Consider the following 19360-nt stretch of genomic DNA (forward strand, 5'->3'; position numbering starts at 1 on the left):
TAGTTAAATAGGACCAGGTCAAAAACATATATGGATTATGAATCTTGAATTATATTAAATGAACTTTCTAAAGCCAACTTTAATTATACATTTATATAAACCATTTTTAACTAAAATTTATTTATAAGTACTATACATTAAGTTAAAATGACAAAGTGATACATAATGCTTTGAAACAACTTTTATGCTAATTTCTTATCTTGGGGTTTCCCAGCAGGTATTAAATACTGAACCCAAACCCCTAGGAGGTAAAGGCCTGTAGAGGAACTCTGCCCAGGAGACTTTTGCCCAGAACTAAGGCTGACAGTACAGTCTTCCCCTATCAGTGGCCAAAGGGTGTGAGTGTGTGAGTGAGTGAGTGTGTGTGTGTGTTAAATGAGGAGGCCCCTTTGCTAAAGGCTTTCACCGGGGCCTCAGTTCCATCTCCTCACCTCTATGCACCTGTGACTCTCCGTCACCGAGTAACTACCTCTCTGTCCTGACCAACACAGCCAGGGCATCACCTACTCACTTACCGACATCACCTACTCACTCAACACCATCCAGGTGTTGTGGTACCTGTTCAGTTTGGTCTTTGGAGATTTTCCTGCTTTCCTTGAACTTATCTATGCATTTAATTATAGAGGGATTGGTTATACAGTTAAATTTTTGGCTTGTTTCTATTTAACAACTTAAGAAAATTTATGAATTGACATCAAATATCATATAACTAGTTCCAAACAAAGTCTTATATATAAAATATATAGACTAAAATTTCTCTATGCATTACAACTTATAATATTTTTTAAACTCTAACATCTCGAATTTTTTTAAAAAACTATCTTTTATAACCTTCATATTTTATTTCTACATATTTAAATAAGAAAAGATTTCAGACAGTTCTTTGCAAATGTTTCTCAATAAATAACACTCCAGGCCCAAGTCGTCTATTTTTAATACATAAAAAGCCAAATTAGATAAGATTATTATTCCGTTTCCTCTGGTTAACATTAATTTTGAAGTTCCAGGGCCATCTTAATGTGCGGTACAGAATTTTTAATGAGGCAAATACCTTTACCTGAACCCGGTGAGGATTTACGGGGTGGGTCTGCAGAATCATGATTTTTCTCATCATTAGTTTTATGCTCTTTATCCACACCGCACTTAAACCTCAGTGCCTCTTAGATTCATGGTATTTAAACAATCATTCATTATAGCACTAAATGACTAAGAATTTTTAGAAAAGAAAACACACGATGCTCAAAACCACCACTGTGGTTTGTGAGGTTCACCCGAGCGACCCGCCAGTCGAGTCCTGGAACCACGAGCACACGCCCTGGATCTCCACCAAAACCTGACAATCCCACCAAATATACATTCACAAGCTCTCGAGGTGTTTTAAGGAAAAATATATAAACTTATTGATTTTTTTAAAAAATAGAAATAGTATGAGATATCTTTTTAGAATTGCACTGCAGTAACACTTCTCTAATCTCTAGAAGGTGTGAGAACTATTTGATTAGTAAATATTAACACGGGCAAAAAACACTCCTCAGAGTCTAGCAGTAGCTCTGCCATGGATTATGTCCTTGAAGTTTGCCAAGAAAACTTGGGCTTCAAGACATTCTCTACAAGAAACATGCAATAACAGGGGCACCTGGGTGGCTCAGTGGGTTAAAGCCTCTGCCTTCGGTTCAGGTCATGATCCCAGGGTCCTGGGATCGAGCCCCACATTGGGCTCTCTGCTCAGCGGGGAGCCTGCTTCCTCTTCTCTCTCTGCCGGCCTCTCTGCCTACTTGTGATCTCTGTCTGTCAAACAAATAAATAAAATCTTAAAAAAAAAAGAAAAGAAAAGAAAAGAAATCTTGGGCTTCAAGACATTCTCTATAAGAAGCATGCAATAACGGGGGCGCCTGGGTGGCTCAGTGGGTTAAAGCCTCTGCATTCGGCTCAGGTCATGGTCTCAGGGTCCTAGGATCGAGCCCCGCATCGGGCGCTCTACTCAGCAGGCAGCCTGCTTCCCCCCCTCTCTCTGCCTGCCTCTCTGACTACTTGTGATGTCTGTCTGTCAAATAAATAAATAAAAATCTTAAAAAAAAAAAAAAGTAACATGCAATAAAATTTGCCTTGGTAACTTCTCAAGATATTTAACAGATCAAATGAAATACACAAAAGCAGTTTAAAAACAATAAAACACAAAGCAAGCATAACCTTCAGTAATATCTGGCAGCAGGGAAAGAAGATGAGAGCGCCTATTCTATGTAAGAATGAGATATGGCACATAAGATATTAGGTTAACAGTATTAACACTATTTTCAAGGTTTACTTTGACTTTTCATCAATTTCTGTCACAATGCGAGTAAACACCAACACCTGTCTTCCTGCTTCTGAAACACTGCAACCCAGGAGACATGCTAGACCTGCACTGACGGGCCGGGCCAAGAAGGAAGCTGGGAATGGAGCACTATGGGCAGAGGAAAGCTCAGCCGCTGAACACATGGCCCCTGAAGGGCACGGCCGGGAAAAGGAAGACGCTCACCCCCGGGGGCAAGGGGTCAACATCCCGCCAAGCAGGCTGCAGTCAGGCTCCAGCACAGCAAGAGACCGGGAACCACCAGTCTCACCTAAGAGGCAAACACGGTGGTGACTGGGGGGCTCCTTCCCAACTGCCAGCGAAAGAACAAGAATAAGGGTGGGGAGAATCGGGTTTTGTAAACCAAGCCAAGGATGGTAAAGATTCTGTAAAGACTCACTCCATTAATGAAGAGCCTCATTCTAATTTAACCTGAAGGTTCTGGACTAAAAGCCTAAACTGTACCAAAACAATGCAAACTCTCATGTCTTCTTTTGTGTTGTGGTTCTAACACGATTCTAAAAATAACATGCCTGCATGATAACCTGCAGAAACCTATAACCAGCCCCTCCAGAAAGGGGAGCACTGATGCATTTTTAGATCCTTCCTCTGACAAATCAATGGGACTTCATTTTTCCTCTATAAAAACTTTGTCTGCAACAGGCTAAGTATATATATTTGGGAAGACCATGGTAAATAAGTGAAAAAGACACACCTACAAACAATCACAACAGAATTATAATCCCTACTGCAGGAGGAGGAAGCAGCTCACCACAAAGGAGCCCCACTGGAAAGACTTAAGGAGCACCAGGAGGTAGCACTTGCAGACAGAGTCCACCAGGAAGTGAGATGAGGGCTTCTGGGCAGAGCTGCACATGGAGACAGGAGGCCATGAAAGCACCTAGAAAGGACTGCACAAGGCGAGGAGTTCAGTGGGAAATAGCTTGGGGAACAGGGGAGCCTCCTGAAAAATTGGCCTATAGGACAGATGTGAGCCAAATCTCCAGAGTTGCAGATACAATGTTACAGATGTTAGGCTTCATTTTGTTGCCAGTTAAAAACTATCAAAAGATTTTATGGAGGTGAGTTACACGATATCATTAAGAACACAATGCTGGAAGACAGCGTAGAGGTTACACTGTACAGGAAGGAAACTGGAAGCAGAAAAGACAGCAGGACAATGGTTTATATAATCCAAGTAAAAAATGATGAAGCCTGAACTAAGGTAATACCAAAAAGAAGAGTGGAACATTCAGAACACTTATTCAGAAATTATTCATAGTTTTTAAGTTATCTAATGCACTAGGTTCTTATTACAATGTAAGGTACTTTATTATATCTCTTCTAAAAAAAATCAGAAGTATAATTCAATTCTGGCACTTAAGAAGGAAACAAAAATCATCAAAAGATCAGAAAAATCTTTTTGATAACTCAAAAAAGCTTTAAAAAAAATTTTAAGTCCTTCCCATGTCTGTTTTAAAAATCAACTGCTTATAATAAAAATTAATATTCATTAATTAACGTGTAAAGAGAAACATTATCAAGTAATCCCAACTAAAATATGAAAGTATACAAGTAGTTAAATCCAGCATTCTAAACAACTTCAAATTTCTTCTTTGTGTTCTAAAAAAAATAGGAAAAGTATTCTATGAATTAGTCATTTTAGTACTTAATTCTAACTTTTTCTTCTGTTGATATAGCCTTATTTTTTCAGTTTTTGCCTACTAATCTTATTTTTAGATTAAGAATAATAAGTTAAAAAAAGAATAAAAATATATATGTATATATATATATACATATATATGTATAAGAATAAAAAGAATAAGTAAAAAAATAAAGAATAAAAAGAATATATATATGTATGTATGTATGTGTCTGTTTGTATATATATATGTGTGTATATACACACATATATATATATATTTCTGACAATTCAGTGCTTTAAAATTCAATTATTCCAAAACAGTAAGAACTTGCCTTTCTAGATAAGAACTTACTTTGCTTACCAGCTGTGCAAACCAATAAATTTTTAAGTACTGTAACTGCTAATAACTTCAGTTTTAAAGAAAAGTAGGTATATCACAACCTCAAGTATTTCCTAATGTCAAAACCATCAAACAATCCAATTGCCTTTATCTGATTATGCAACATTTATTTCTCAAACAAACGGGCCAAATAAATGGGTTGGTAAAGTAATAGACCAAGTTTCAACTACATACTGGGAAATATTTCATAGAGATCATAAGATTAACATTGCATAATGCTGAATAAATTATTTTATAGACAAATAAATATGTTTAAATACCAAACAGAAGATTTTAATAGTCCAAACTCCAGCCGCACTGTGGACCTGTGAGCATGTGCCGTAATGTGCCGTAACCAGGTAAGCAGCTCTCTAGTCAGCATGAAATTAGACATCAATTTTACTTTCAAATAAAGCTTATTCCAACCAAGGGTAGTTTTCAAGTTCCCCTCAAGAAAAGTTTTGGAAAAGAGACTCTAATTGACAATGATTATTTCCATAACGTTGTTTCATGAATGTTGGGCATAGTAGGGCCAATTTAATTAAGAGTTTAATTACTTTATAATCTGAACCTGATTATTTTTTATTCCCTCCATACTAAAATCTTCCTCATTTAAAAAAAAGCCCCAAACTGTGAGACTTTAGTTAATAATTTAATCATCATATAAAATAAAGTTTGAAGTTTAGTTACCTATTCAACACAATACCTACGTTTTTGCGACTTACAGTTACAATATAAAGCAGTTCCTATTCCAAAAGGAAATGAATAAAGCTGATTATGTCAACTCCACTATGATTTCTTACATGTAGCTTTGCTGTCGCAGGTAAAAAATCATCCTACACAAATCTTCCTGACGTTTCGTTATCAACCGCCACGTAGCACCTACTCACAAGTGGCAGCTCCTGGTAGATGAGACCAACAAGACCCTGGGCAACCCCACAGGGAGTACTGGCAGCCCATTTTACAGACACGGACACTGAGACACATGCCTGTAGCCCTGCGTTAGTAAGGAGAAGAGTCAGGATTTAAGTCAGACAGTCTAAATGCCAAAGCTCACAGTCTATCCACGATACTATTATGCAAAGAAAGAGAACATTTAGCATTAGGGGAGAAATCTCTGATTTTTTGATAGATGGACAGGAAAATGGAAGTGCTATACAACAGTCCAACTCAACACTCCTACCATCTCGAAGTGCGCGGGTACCGGTGGTATCTTTTAGAAACACGGCTGCTATTTAACAGTAACAGTTACTGTTATTGAAATTATAATTTAGTTCCCTCTAATATGCAACTGTACTAAAACCAGCGACAAAATTAAGATCATATCATGAACTAAATGATTTTTAATTCAAAATCTTTATAAACTCAAATAATTTTACATGAAACAAATGTTTTCTTTTCCTCAAAGTAATACTTTTATACATCTTTCTCTAAGATCTCACATGGCAAGCTTCAATGAATCACTACAATCGCGCCTTTTACAGTAGGTTGACAAATTCCGAAAAGAACCCTGAGCAGATCAACACTGCCAGAATCAAATGTTTTAAAAATAATCATCTTTATCCATGTTGTTTCTATGGAAAACAAGGAAGGCTCCCAAGAGGGGGAGGGCAGAGGAATTCTATTAATAAATTGACGAATGATTTTTTTTTTCTTGAAGGTGTTGGGAAAATCAAATTAACACATAACAATAGTTAGTGAGATATGACTCCATTTTCTGTAATAAAACACCAAGATCAAAACGCACCCAAGGTAAATTTCCTTGCAAGTCTCCCAGCAGGAGTTTTCCTTCTTGTATGTGATTTCCTCTCACCCACAAAAACCAGGCCAAATACGCGCATGTGCCGCTAACACTAAGCAGCACTTCCTTATTCACTCATGTCCAACAATTTATGGATGATCAGTGGCAAAAACGAGCAAAAATAATGAAAGAATGCAATGAAAGCTCCCTGAGACCAAGCTGGACTTCCTACTCATTTCTGTGTCTCTTTCAGATGCAGGCCTGATACAAATTAGCCACTGGGGGGAAAAAGTCGTCTGGTCATAAAATACAGTACAAGGTCACTTTTATGTAAGTTTGCCAAAAGGGACATAAACCAGGACAATTTCACACTGTGACACAGGATAGAAACATATTAAAACAATCTCTGTTCCTCCTCCATTGTGCTGTCACAGTGCTCAGCTTTATAGGCCTTCCCAGCACCAGCACCGGGCTCTTCGCTTCCACCTGGTCAGTCTAATTAATTAAGAAAGGAAGTTACCTCAAATTCTGTACTTTTTGCTTTTATTATCAAGCACTTCGTTTGAAGTTATAGGAGTTAACCTCTTAATCCTACAGACCGTGTGCTATGTTCTGGACATTTGGGGACGTCTGGATAGCTTGGATAATTGGTCAGGATGTTGCTGTCGCTTATGTTAAATTTTATGCCAAGACTTCAAATCAAAGATAGGCATTAAGGTGAAGCACAATATAAAATTACTCCCAGAAACATCTTTGCTTTGTGAATTAATCTGCCATTGATTATATTTTTTCGCTTTCATTAAATTGTTGAATTTCTGCCTCATAACATCTGAACTCAAAGTAAGATGTTAAAATATAATATGAAATAAATATATTCCTAACTCCTACTTCACCTCTGGCCAGAGGTTAGATTTTCAGAGTTTACGAAGCAATCAGCAAACATCTTCTGACATCATCCCACATAATCTAGGTCTCTCTGAGGCAGAATGGGAAGAGAAAACCACACAGCTGATTCGAGGTGTGACAGGAACAGCAATGCTGTCGGCCCCGATACCCTGGTACCCCGATACCCTGGTACTCTGAGTGACCAAGATAAAAAAAAGAGGAGAAAGCATCTCCACCACAAAACACAACACCCAGCAGATATAACCTTTTTATCAGAACTGAAACAAACATTAAGATGCAAGCATGGGATCGGGTTCAAACACACATGAACATATATAATGCTGGACGCAATACACAGAGGTGACTACAAAATAATACAAATTTGATAAATATTTAAGTGCTAACAATAAGAGTTCTAAGTTCAGTTCTTACTTAAAAAATGTCTTGCTTTATCAAAACCATTTCCATTCCCCTACCCTTAAGAATATAAAGAATGGGAATAGTGAGGAGATGGTCCTAATAAAATAGAAACATGCACCATGGTAAGGAGAGAGAAGAAAGGCTTGTTTAAGGCCCTTAAAAGGACGTGGCCAACCCCCCCCCCCAGGCCTAAAATGTCCTGTTTGAATTAACATAGTGGTTTAATTAAAAACTAAGTAGAGAATTCTGCTTAATTTGATTTTCAATTCAAGCTCTGCATCCGCCCATGGCTAGTGGCCAATTTCCCCGTCTCGCCACAATATGCAAGGGGCCGTTTTAAAATCGATCGCCCAGGGGAACCAATGGGAGTACGGTGGAGCCACAGGCCATTCAGGGACTCCACCAGACTCAGACACAGTAAAACAGCACCAGGAGGGTGGTCAAAGGAATAAAAAAGAAATTTAACTTAACCATATTTCAAGTTTGTCATTACTCAAATCATTGTGCTGAATCTACCAATTAGAAGTGTTTTCTAAGCCCTCTTCAATAGCCCTTCAGAACTAGATATGTCTAAAGCCAATGAGCAAAGAGCTTTAAAGGATATACCCTTATTTGTGGAGCATAACAAATAGCATGGAGGACATGGGGAGATGGAGAGGAGAAGGGAGTTGAGGGAAATTGGGAGGGAAGGTGAACCATGAGAGACTATGGACTCCGAAAAACAACCTGAGGGTTTTGAAGGGGCGGGGGTGGGAGGTTGGGGGAACCAGGTGGTGGGTATTGGGGAGGGAACGGATTGCATGGAGCACTGGGTGTGGTGCAAAAACAATGAATACTGTTATGCTGAAAATAAATTTAAAAAATAATAATAATTTTTTTTAAAAAAGGGTATACACAAAGGAATACACTCTTGCTAGCCAGCTATGTAAAACATGTCAATGACTGTGATGCATTCACTTCAATGAGGCAACAATTAAAGTCTGGGGTCCAGTCTACAATATTGTGTAAAGAACTATAGATCTTAACAAACATTATGTAAAATCTGCACAAGTCAACTCCTAGGATCATATATTAGGAAAACAATGAAAGGCTTAAATATATACTTTACACATTAAGACTTAACCATGTAATGTTAATAACTCTTGCAGCTTTCAAATAATTGATTTTTAAACTAAAAAACATGAATTTTTACAATTATATGTCATGATTACTTTAATCTTAAAGCTTTCCAAACAATTCTAACAGGGTCTAGAATGCACCTTATCTTCAAGCAGGTGTGATTTTGCTTTAGTCCATGCCATTTCAAAATGGGAAAAATAATTTGTAACCTTAAAATAGCCCAAGATAATATGTGAATAATTAAGAACTGACTGTACTGTACTCAGTTGCTTTCTGGGGATCCCAGAGAACATTTACCGGTGAAAATGCAGTAAGCTCTAGAATGATGGCACTAATCCTTTAAATAATACAGTAAGGTAACAATCATTACTATACCCGTTTTACAGAAAGAGAACATGAGGTCCAGATGAAAAAACTAGCCCGGGCCATGAGACTCAAAGGGCAAATTTTCTCACCTTAGCACCCTTACCCTCCCATCTCTCTGCCACGGGCCCCTTCTCCTCTGTGCACAAAGAGCAGAATCATTCTGCCTCTTCTGCCTCCAGGCTACAGCCCCATTTTCCCTTCCCTCCTCTGAAAGCTTTAAAGACCAAGTTCTTTCATTTGGTTCCTACAACTCCCAATCATTGTCCAGTGACAAGTGACAAGTCAGACAAGTGGTAACCAACTATCCCCAGCTGTCTCCTTGCCCTCCTTTCAATCCTTTGCTGAGCTGGGGAACCACCTGGACTGGCCAAGCTGACTATGCCTCGAACACATCCGTCCCCTCTGAGATCATGAAATGGAGCTGGTGATCTTGAGGGATTCAGAGGAGACCAACATAGTCAAAGATGTGCTTAGAAAAGAATATTGTTTAAAGTGTGTATGGACAGACTAGATGTAAAAAAAAAAAAAAAAAAAAAGAAAGAAAGAAAGAAAACTGAGAGGAAAGAATGCTGTACAACTGTAGGTGTGAAATATCTTCAGTTACCTTCTTGCGTCCCTCCTCAAGCTGCTTCTCCCCTTGGACCTTAGTCTCCAAGGGGGAACAAGAGAACAGTGACAGATCACTGGGGATTCTGTCAGGTTTTTTTTATTCTAGAGATGGTAATTCTGTTCCAGTAAATGTAGTCAAGACCCTCTTCTAGTTGGTTAGTTCACAACAAGGGAGGAAACCAATTTGGAGACAAAGAGTCTGTGCACATTACAAACTTTTTTAAAAAAATAACCTATTTAACTAAACACTAGAACTTTATAAAGAGTACAAATTAGGCAGAGGCACGTATACTACTTTCTAATATGAACGTACAGCCAACACGAGCTTTACCGGTGCTCTGCCCTTGGCGCGGCCGCACAGGCGGAGAGGACAGAAGAACGGTCCGCGGGCAAACACCGACCGGCGGCGCTGCGGCGCATGCTGCAACGCTGTTTGACAGGAGCAGGTGCGGGACTGACTCAGTACGGCGCTGTCTCTACAAAACAGCGTCTCACATTGTCTGCTGCGTGTACTCCTTCCCTTACTGACATATGTTTAAACTCCGACATGTGTATTTATCTCTATACTTAAATAAAACAGTAGTTGCAAAAATCTTTTTCAAAAACCTTTTGCCAACTCCCTGTTATCTATACCACAAAATCCAAACTATTCAAGGCGTCCCAGATGTGACCCCAACAAGATTCCGTGAACCCTGATCTCTGACCAATTCTCCGTTCTATAGCTAAGTGCCAGCCATTCCCTCAATCCAGGCAGAATCCATGCCTTTGCTCAAGCCTGGAACGCCACGCTCCAGCAAAAGCCTATTCATTCCTTCAAGTCTTCGCTCAAGTGCAGGCGGACCCCTCCCGTGAAGCCTCCCCAATTTCCTATGCAAATCAAGACTTTACTCCTTCCAGTGCCTCCCATCACAGCGGGCTGCAAAGAAGTTCATCACACCACATCCCATTTGATTGCAACGCTTTCTCCTTCTATCTCTGGAAGGCAGGAGCCCTGGCTTTTCATTTCTGTCCCAGCAAGGTCCTATAGTAGCATAATTACTTCCTAGTAGGTGCTTCGTAAAACTCTGTTGAATGAATGAATATCCATCAAAAGCTTTGGCTCTAAAATTATACAGAAATCACTTTCTCAAGTGTCTCCTATGCTGTCACTTCTCGGTGTTCATTCTTTCCAGCCCTCTTTAACACAATATTTTACATCTCATTCTTCCAGAAACCCTGTCTTCTGGCTTCCACAAAACCACACTCCTTTGCTCCCCTGCTTTCTCACAGGACCTGCTCAGCAGCCTCCTTTGCTTCCTTCCTCTGCCGGCCAGTCACAGAGTAGTCCTCTTTTCTGTTCCAGCCCCATTTGTCCTTGGCCACCTCATCCACTTGGGCAGCCTCAATAAACTCCACAGTGTTGACATGTGAAGATCAACCACTCTGGGATGGTTAAAACCACAAGGTTTTGGTACCAGTTCTGGAATTGTACATATGTGGCCCTTAGACAACTTACTAACATCTAATATATTTGGACCTCAGTTTTCTCCTTATAAAAGGAAGGTCTGCACTACATCCCATTCAGCAAAACTCCTATAATTTCTCCACGAAGTCTTAAACAAAGAGCTTTTTAAACTGAAACTCAACAATTCTTTCACATTATACAGATGACTTAAATAATTCAGATATACCATGATAAAAAACAATTCCAGTATATCAAAGCCAGTTTTCTCAACGTCAGGTCTGACTACCAAATACAACCAACCATTCTGATCTCAGGACACTTATTATATATGACATCAACTCTGAATTTTCAGGCTCAAACTATTCAAGCATGGAGTAATATCTAGAAAGCAAGAAGGTACATCCGCTAAAACAATACCCTATCACCAATCAGTGACTCTTTCCTGGCATCCTTCAACAAAAGGATCTAAAAAGTACTGTACTTAAGGTTTAAAATCAGAAGACTTGTCAAAATGTGAGACTAAACAATTTCATTGCTACAAAAAGTTATATGAAATAAAAAGTCATAAAAATTCAGTTTACAGCTTCCCTTGCCAAATGTATTGAGCTGGCATTAGAGTACTGGTCAACAGTAAGACGCACAGGCACACCTGCACTTCACATGGCACAATACAAATAGAACTAGCAACTAAAAAGGTGTAATGTGTCCATAAGTAAACTGTAACTCAGAACTCATTTTTGCCAAAAAGTATTAACTACTTAAATCTTTGTATTATATTCCATATGGTTATATGGTTAACCATTTGCTATATGGTTATAGCAAAGACCCCCACAAGCCATAAACAGGAACATCATTTGTTTCACTTTAAAATGTCATTTTCAAAGACATATGAAGTTATTACCACTGATACAGTCTGGACTGATTGTTTAAGATGCTCTTGCAAAGTCTCCTGTTATGCTCACTTTTCACCTCTCACATTCACTAAGATCAGTAACTCACAGTACCTTGAGAATCTGACTAGCTACAGGGCATGTTTGATTTTATAATATGCTACTCTCCCGAAAATACTAGATATAAAATAACTTCTACATCAAAATATGGTTTAATATTTTGAGAATTTCATGTCATACTTTACACTAAATGCAAGAGAGCCTACAAAAGGAAGAACGGCTATCTTATCAGCTTTATTCTCTACAAATACTCCAAGTTTACAGGTACTATAAAAACCTTCAAAGGTCAAAAGATGACTTCCTCCCTATGGAACAAAATCATTCAATATGCAATATTATTAATATTATTGTCAACATGATTAATATTAATAAGATGTCATTATTACTAATTAAACTTTTTATATTTCAAATGGTTGTTCAAACCTGTTTTTACTAGTTCAACATGAATGACATATACTTCCTTTGACAAATTTAATTACAAAATATGATTCACTTACCTTTTTCAGGCCAGCAAAACCTTCTGATTCCAGAAAGAAAAAGGCAAAGGGCATCAACACAAATAAACAAAGGTTGGAAAAGAGAGAAGCAAGATTCCACAAGCCTATAAGGAGGTAGCAAAAAAAAGAATAAAAAGATTAGAGACAGGCCTTCTCAAAAAAAATTACTATGCTAAATTATGATGTTAGTCAAAGAGCTATACTTTTTAATAATAAAAATAAACATAAACTTGAAGACAGTGGCCTAACAAATCACCTAAACTTACAAATGAGAAAATAATTACACATCCAAATTTCTGTAACTTTGTAGCTTGTACCTATTAGGAAAAACCGATGTAGAAACTAGAAATATTTTTCTCCATGCCCTAAAACAAATTCACTAAAGATATGCCAAATGCAGAGATCCAAGACAGAGTCTCTTTAGATACACCGGCATCTGAGTATTTAAAGTAGAGCCACTAGCATTTATTGAGCACTTAATAAATGCCAGATAGTCTACTAGACATTTTACATGCACCATATTATTTAATTTAAGCCCAAGCAAAACAGGTCAGAGATAGACAATTATATGATCTCCCTGATATGAGGAATTTGAGAGGCAGGGCGGAGGCATCATGGGTGGGAGAGAAGGAGAAAATGAAACAAGATGGGATAGGGGAGGGAGACAAACCATAAGACTCAATCTCAGAAAACAAACTGAGGGTTGTTGAGGGGTGGAATAGGATGGCTGGGTTATAGACATTGGGGAGCATATGTGCTATGGTGAGTGCTGTGGATTATGTAAGCCTGATGATCCACAGACCTGTACCCCTGGGGCAAATAATACATTATATGTTAATAAAAACAAACAAATAAATAAATATTTAATTTAAGCCTAATAAAAACACTAAAAGTAATAATTAGCACTTCTTGAGTCCTTCTGTGCCAAGCACTATTCCAAATGATTTACCAGTCTTATATGAACTTGTGTATTCCTCACAGGAATCCCCCAACAAGACAGAGGCATAGGTTGGTTATATAACTTAGCCAAGGTTGCAGAGTCTGCCAGTGGCAGAGCTAACTCCTGGGATTTTTAAAAATCACTATATCATAGAAGGTTAAGTAAGCAATTCTAAGTGGGAAGGAAAATGTAAGAAAGGCAGACAAGTTCATATCACCTTTTGGCACATTCTGTACTCTTACAAAATCACAATAAAGAGCTACTAAAATGATAATAAATAGATTTAGGAAAAGAAGACTAAGTCTATCTTTGGGATTATGTTTGGCCAAACATCTTACACCTTTTATAGGTAAAACGTTCAAATTTAAAAATGATTTTCAAAAAAATAAAAAAATAAAAATAAATGATTTTCAAAATAATACCTGTAATACTTACAAAATCAAGAGTTAAAGACAAAATTATGCTAAGTATAAATTCAATCGATCACATGCACTTATCACTCAGTGCTCTGGGAAATGGGAAAGAAGTGTTCTTTCAAAGCCCTGACTTAGAAGGCAGAGTTCCAAGCCGAAGAAACACAGGAACGAACAAAACCTTTGTTTTAACCAAAATATGGTACGAGGAGTCTTTTCCGTTTCAGCCATTCAAACAGGTATATAGTGGTATCTCTTTACTGTTTAAATTTGCATTTCCCTAAATCAATAAAAAATAACATGAACATCTTCATGAACTTATCTGCCACCCATCTGTATCTTCTTTGGTGAAGAGTCTCTTCAAGTCTGTTGCCCATTGTTTCATTAGACCTTTGTTTACTTACTGTTGAGTTTGGCAAGTTCTTTACATATGCTGAATACAAGTCCTTTATCAGGTATATAATTTGCAAGTATTTTCTCCCCATCTGTAGATTGTCTTTTCATCTACCTTTTTATTTTATTTATTTTTTTTTAAGATTTTTATTTATTTATTTGACAGAGAGAAATCACAAGTAGGCAGAGAGGCAGGCAGAGAGAGAGGAGGAAGCAGGCTCCCTGCTGAGCAGAAAGCCCGACGTGGGGCTTGAACCCAGGACCTGGGATCATGACCTGAGCCGAAGGCAGCGGCTTAACCCACTGAGCCACCCAGGTGCCCCTTTTATTTTTTTTTTTAAGATTTTATTTATTTATTTGACAGACGGAGATCACAGAGAAGCAGGCAGAGAGAGAGAGGAGGAAGCAGGCTCCTTGCTGAGCAGAGAGCCCGATGCGGGGCTCGATCCCAGGACCCTGGGATCATGACCTGAGCCGAAGGCAGAGGCTTTAACCCACTGAGCCACCCAGGCGCCCCTCATCTACCTTTTTAACAAGTATCTTCCAAAGAACAAAATTTCTTGATTTTGACAAAGTCCAATTTACCAATTTTTTCTTTTACAGATCATCATTCCCAAGAAATTACGGTCTATTCCAGTAACACTAACACTTTCTCCTATGTTTCCTTCAACAAGGGCTACAGTTTTAAGATCTACATTTATATCTATGATCCCTTGAGTCACTTTTTGTATGTGGTGCCAGGTATGGACTGAAGTTCATTTTTTTCCCTATGACTATCCAATTGCTCCAACCCCATTTGTAGAAAAGAATACTCTTTTTCCACCAAATTGCCTTTGCACCTTCACTGAAAATAAACTGACAGTATATGTGTAGATATATTCCTGGATCCTCTATTCCATTGAGTCGATCTATTTAGCTTTATGCTGATAACACACCATCTTGATTACATGGCCTTAAAATAGTTTTTGAGTTGGGTAGTAAGTCTTCCAATTTTGTTCACTTTCAAAGTTGTTTTGGCTATGCTAAGTCCTTTGAATTCCCATCTCGATTTCAGATCAGCTTTTCAATTTCCACCAAAAAAGGGGGGGGAAAAAACCCTTCTTGGATTTTCGATGAGATTGCATTGAATTGGTAGACCAATCTGGAGAAAACTGACATCTTAACATTGTCTTCTTATCCATGAACATGGTATATCTCTCCATTTATTGTGGCATTCTTTATTTTTTGTCAGCAGTGTTTTATACTGTATAGTATATAGGTCTCTCACATCCCTAAGTATAACATGATTCTAATGCTACTGTATACAAGTGGCATTGTTTTTTTTTTAATCAATGTCCACTTATTCATTGCAAGTATACAGAAATACAGTTGAGTTTTGTATATTTATTGTATATCCTGCAACCTTGCAAATTCATTAATTGGTTCTAAGAGCTTCTTAATAATAAGACTCTACCACAATTTCTATATAGACAACTATATCATCTGTTAGTAGAGACAGTTTCACTTTTTCCTTTCCAACCTCAATGTTCTTTATTTTCTAAAAATCACCATAACAATGTTGGATAGAAGTGGTGAGAGGGTACATCTTTGCCTTGTTTCTATTCCCAGGGAAAAGCATTCAGTCTTTCATTAAGCATAATGTTACCTGTAGGGTTTTTACAGATGCTCTTTATTAGGTTGAAGAAATTCCCTTTCATGCCTAATTTGCTGAGAGATTTTATCAAGAATGGATGTTGAATTTTTCTTCTGATATTTCTGCATGTATTGTGGTGACTTTTCTTTTTTAGGGTTTGAATATAGTAATTACATTCATTGATTTTTCAAAAATTATAATGTATTCTTTTTATATATTGCTACATTTGATTTACTGAATTTTGCTTAGAATTTATGCATAACTCTCTTTTCCTATAATGTCTGTCTGGTTCTGGGAACAAGGTAATGCTAGGCACCATGATGTAGGAAGTATTCCTTCATTTCCAATTTTCTAAAAGAGTCTGTGTAGAAACTGGTACTGCTTCTTCCTTAAATATTTAATAGAACTGAGAGTGAATTCTTCTTGGCCTACAGTTTTATTTGTAAGAACATCTGTAACATTTCTACATCTGTGAAACTTCAGTAGTTTTTGCCTTCCAAATTTTCCCATTTCTCTAAGGTGTTGTATTGACATAAAGGTGTTCACAATGTGCACTAATTATCCTTTCAATACCTGTAGAATCCATAATGATGTCACCTCTTTCATTCCTCTTATTTAGTAATTGGTGTCTTTTCTTTTCTTTTTTTTTTTTTTTTTTTTTTTTTTTTGCTAATCAACCTGACTGCAGCTTTATTAATTTTATTGATCTTCTCACTTTCTCTGTACTTCCTGTTTTCTATTTCACTGATTTTTCCTCTTATCTTTTTTTTTTATTTCCAATCTTCTTAATTTGGTATTCATTTGCTCTCCTCTTCCTGTTTTCTTAAGGTAGGAATTATGGGCACTGATTTATGACCTTTTTTCTTTTCTAAAATGGACATTTTAGTGCTATAAATTTTCAAATGTTTTATTTTTGTTTTCATTTAGTTCAAAGTACTTTCAAATTCCCCTTCTAATTTCTTCTTTGACTTATTAGTTATTTAGTTACCAAATAATTGAGGGAGTTTCTAAGTATGTTTCTGCCACTGGTTTCCCATTTAATTTCATTAAAGAACATATCTTATATGTCTTAAATTCTTCTAAAAGAATTGAGATTTACACAAAACAAACTGAGGGTTGCTGGGGTGAGGGGGGTTGGGAGAGGGTGGTGGGGTTATGGACATTGGGGAAGGTATGTGCTATGGGGAGTGCTGTGAAATGTGTAAACCTGGCGATTCACAGACCTGTACCCCTGGGGCTAATAATACATTATATGTTTATTTTTTTTTAAAGATTTTATTTATTTATTTGTCAGAGAGAGAGAGGGAGAGAGAGCGAGCACAGGCAGACAGAATGGCAGGCAGAGGCAGAGGGAGAAGCAGGCTCCCTGGCGAGCAAGGAGTCCAATGTGGGACTCGATCCCAGGACGCTGGGATCATGACCTGAGCTGAAGGCAGCTGCTTAACCAACTGAGCCACCCAGGCGTTCCTACGTTATATGTTTATTAAAAAATTTAAAAATTAAAAAAAAAAAGAATTGAGAAATTTTTTATGTATTGAGATTTATTTTATGGCACAGAATATGGTCTCTCTTGGCAAATGTGCCTAGTATACTAAAAGAATGTATATTCTACTGGTGTTGGGCAGAGTGGTCTATAAATGCAAAGTAGGCCAAATTAGGGTCACCTGGGTGGCTCAGTTGCTAAGTGAATGCCTTAGGCTCATGTCATAGTTCCAGGGTCCTGGGATTAAGCCCCACATCAGGCTCCCTGCTCAGGAGGAACCCTGCTTCTCCCTCTCCTTCTGCTCGCTGCTCCCCCTGCTTGTATTCCTTCTCTCGCTGTGGCTCTGTCAAATAAATAAATAAAATCTGAAAACATAAATAAATAAATAAATAAATAAATAAATAAATTAGGTCAAGTTAGTTAAGAATGTTATTCAAATCTTCTGTCTTGTTAATTTTCTTAATTTGTTCCATCAATTATCAAAAAGAAGATATTGGTAAATCTGAATAGAACTGTGATTTTTTTTAAGTTTTCTTACTCTAATTTGTATTTTTTACTTACTCTAATTTGTATCTAATTTAATTGATTTCTCTAAGTTTTTGCTTCATGTATTTAATAGCTACTTATTAGGTAGATAAATGTTTATTATGTTTTGATGAATTAAGTTCTTCATCTTTATGAAATGATCTTATTTATGCCTGGCAAAATCGATACCCTTTTCTAATAATAATAATATACCTACTCGAGCTTTCTTTTTATTAGGATTAGCATGACATACCTTTTTTCTGCTATTGCTCTAAACACATTTGTGTCTGTAGATTTAGGATGAGTTTACTGTAGGCCCCATATACTTGAGTCCCTCCTTTTTATTTAATCTGATAATCTCTGCCTTTTTTTAAAGTTTATTTATTTATTTTTAAGTAATCTCTATACCCAAAATGGGGCTCAAACTCACAACCCCAAGATCAAGAGTTAAATGCTCTTCTGACTGAGCCTACCAGGTGCCCCCAATCTCGGTTTTTTAATCGGAATGTTCAGACCACCACTGATGTTTACTGATATGGTCAGGTTTAAGTCTGTTGATTTGCTCTTTATTTTCTATTTGTCTCATTTATTGTCCCGTTTTCTTCTTTTTCTGTACTCCTTTGGATTAATTTTTATGATTCCATTTTATTTTTTACAGTTGCTTATTGACTATACCTCTTCGTTAAACTATTTTAGGGTTATGTGCAGGTTTATCACATACACCTTAACTAATCACAATCTTTCAAGTGATAGAATACTCATGTACAGCATAATAACCTTCCAATAGTGTATTTCCATTTCTTTCCTTCTGCCTTTGTGCTATTGTTGTCATGCATTTTACCTGTGTATGCCATAAAATCACAATACATTGTTACTATTTTTTAAGCAGCCAATTATCTTTTTTTTTTTAAGATTTTATTTGTTTGAGAGAGAGGAGAGAGAGAAAGCACAAGCAGGGGAGAGGGAGAAGCAGGCGCCCTAATGAGCAGGGAGGCCCTGCTTTCTACTCAGCTGTGGACTCCAGGTAGGCAGAGTGAACCCCCAAAGATGTCCACATCTTAACCCCTAGAATCTGTGAATATGTTACATTACATGATATATTAGTTTCCTAGGGTTGCACTAACAAAGTACCACAAATTGGATGGCTTCCAACAACAGAAATTTGTTCTTTCACAGTTCTGGAGGCTCTAAGTCCAAAATCACAGTATCAGTAGGGCCATATCCCTTCTGAAGGCTCTAGGCAAGAATCCTTCCTTATCTCTTCTGGTAGCTGCATTCCTAGTTCTTATAGATCTATCTCTCCAAATCTACCTATGTCTTCACATGGCCTTTTTCAGGTGTGTCTGCGGCTTCGTTTTATCTTCTTTTAAGGATACTAGTAATTAAATTAGGGTCCATCCTAAGCCCATGTGACCTTATCTTAACCACTTACATCTTCAAAGACATTATTTCCAAATAAGGCCACATTCTGAGGTTCTAGGTAGACCTGAATGGGGGGAGATGGGTGGGCAGTAAAGAGGACCATTATTCAATGCCAAAAAGACTGCAGATATAATTATTAAGGTCATGGACCTTAACATAGGGAG

The 19360-nt window shown here is 37.4% G+C and overlaps 1 protein-coding gene across 6 annotated transcripts in view; it reads right to left on the minus strand.

Moving 5' to 3' along the window:
* Positions 1-19360, minus strand: part of LMBR1 (limb development membrane protein 1) — a 157853-nt gene that overhangs the window by 78184 nt on the left and 60309 nt on the right. For 5 of the 6 annotated variants that reach the window (XR_007121403.1, XM_047694411.1, XM_047694410.1 and 2 more), the window contains one exon: positions 12388-12491. The exons of the other annotated variant lie outside the window; for it this stretch is intronic. Coding sequence is in view for 4 of the 5 variants with exons in the window: in XM_047694411.1 (XP_047550367.1) it covers positions 12388-12491 (104 nt within the window). In the remaining variant the exon portion in view is untranslated. The remainder of the gene's footprint in view (positions 1-12387; positions 12492-19360) is intronic. 6 annotated transcript variants of the gene reach the window in all.

This window comes from Lutra lutra, chromosome 11 (assembly GCF_902655055.1).
Source record: "Lutra lutra chromosome 11, mLutLut1.2, whole genome shotgun sequence".
NCBI lineage: Eukaryota > Metazoa > Chordata > Mammalia > Carnivora > Mustelidae > Lutra > Lutra lutra.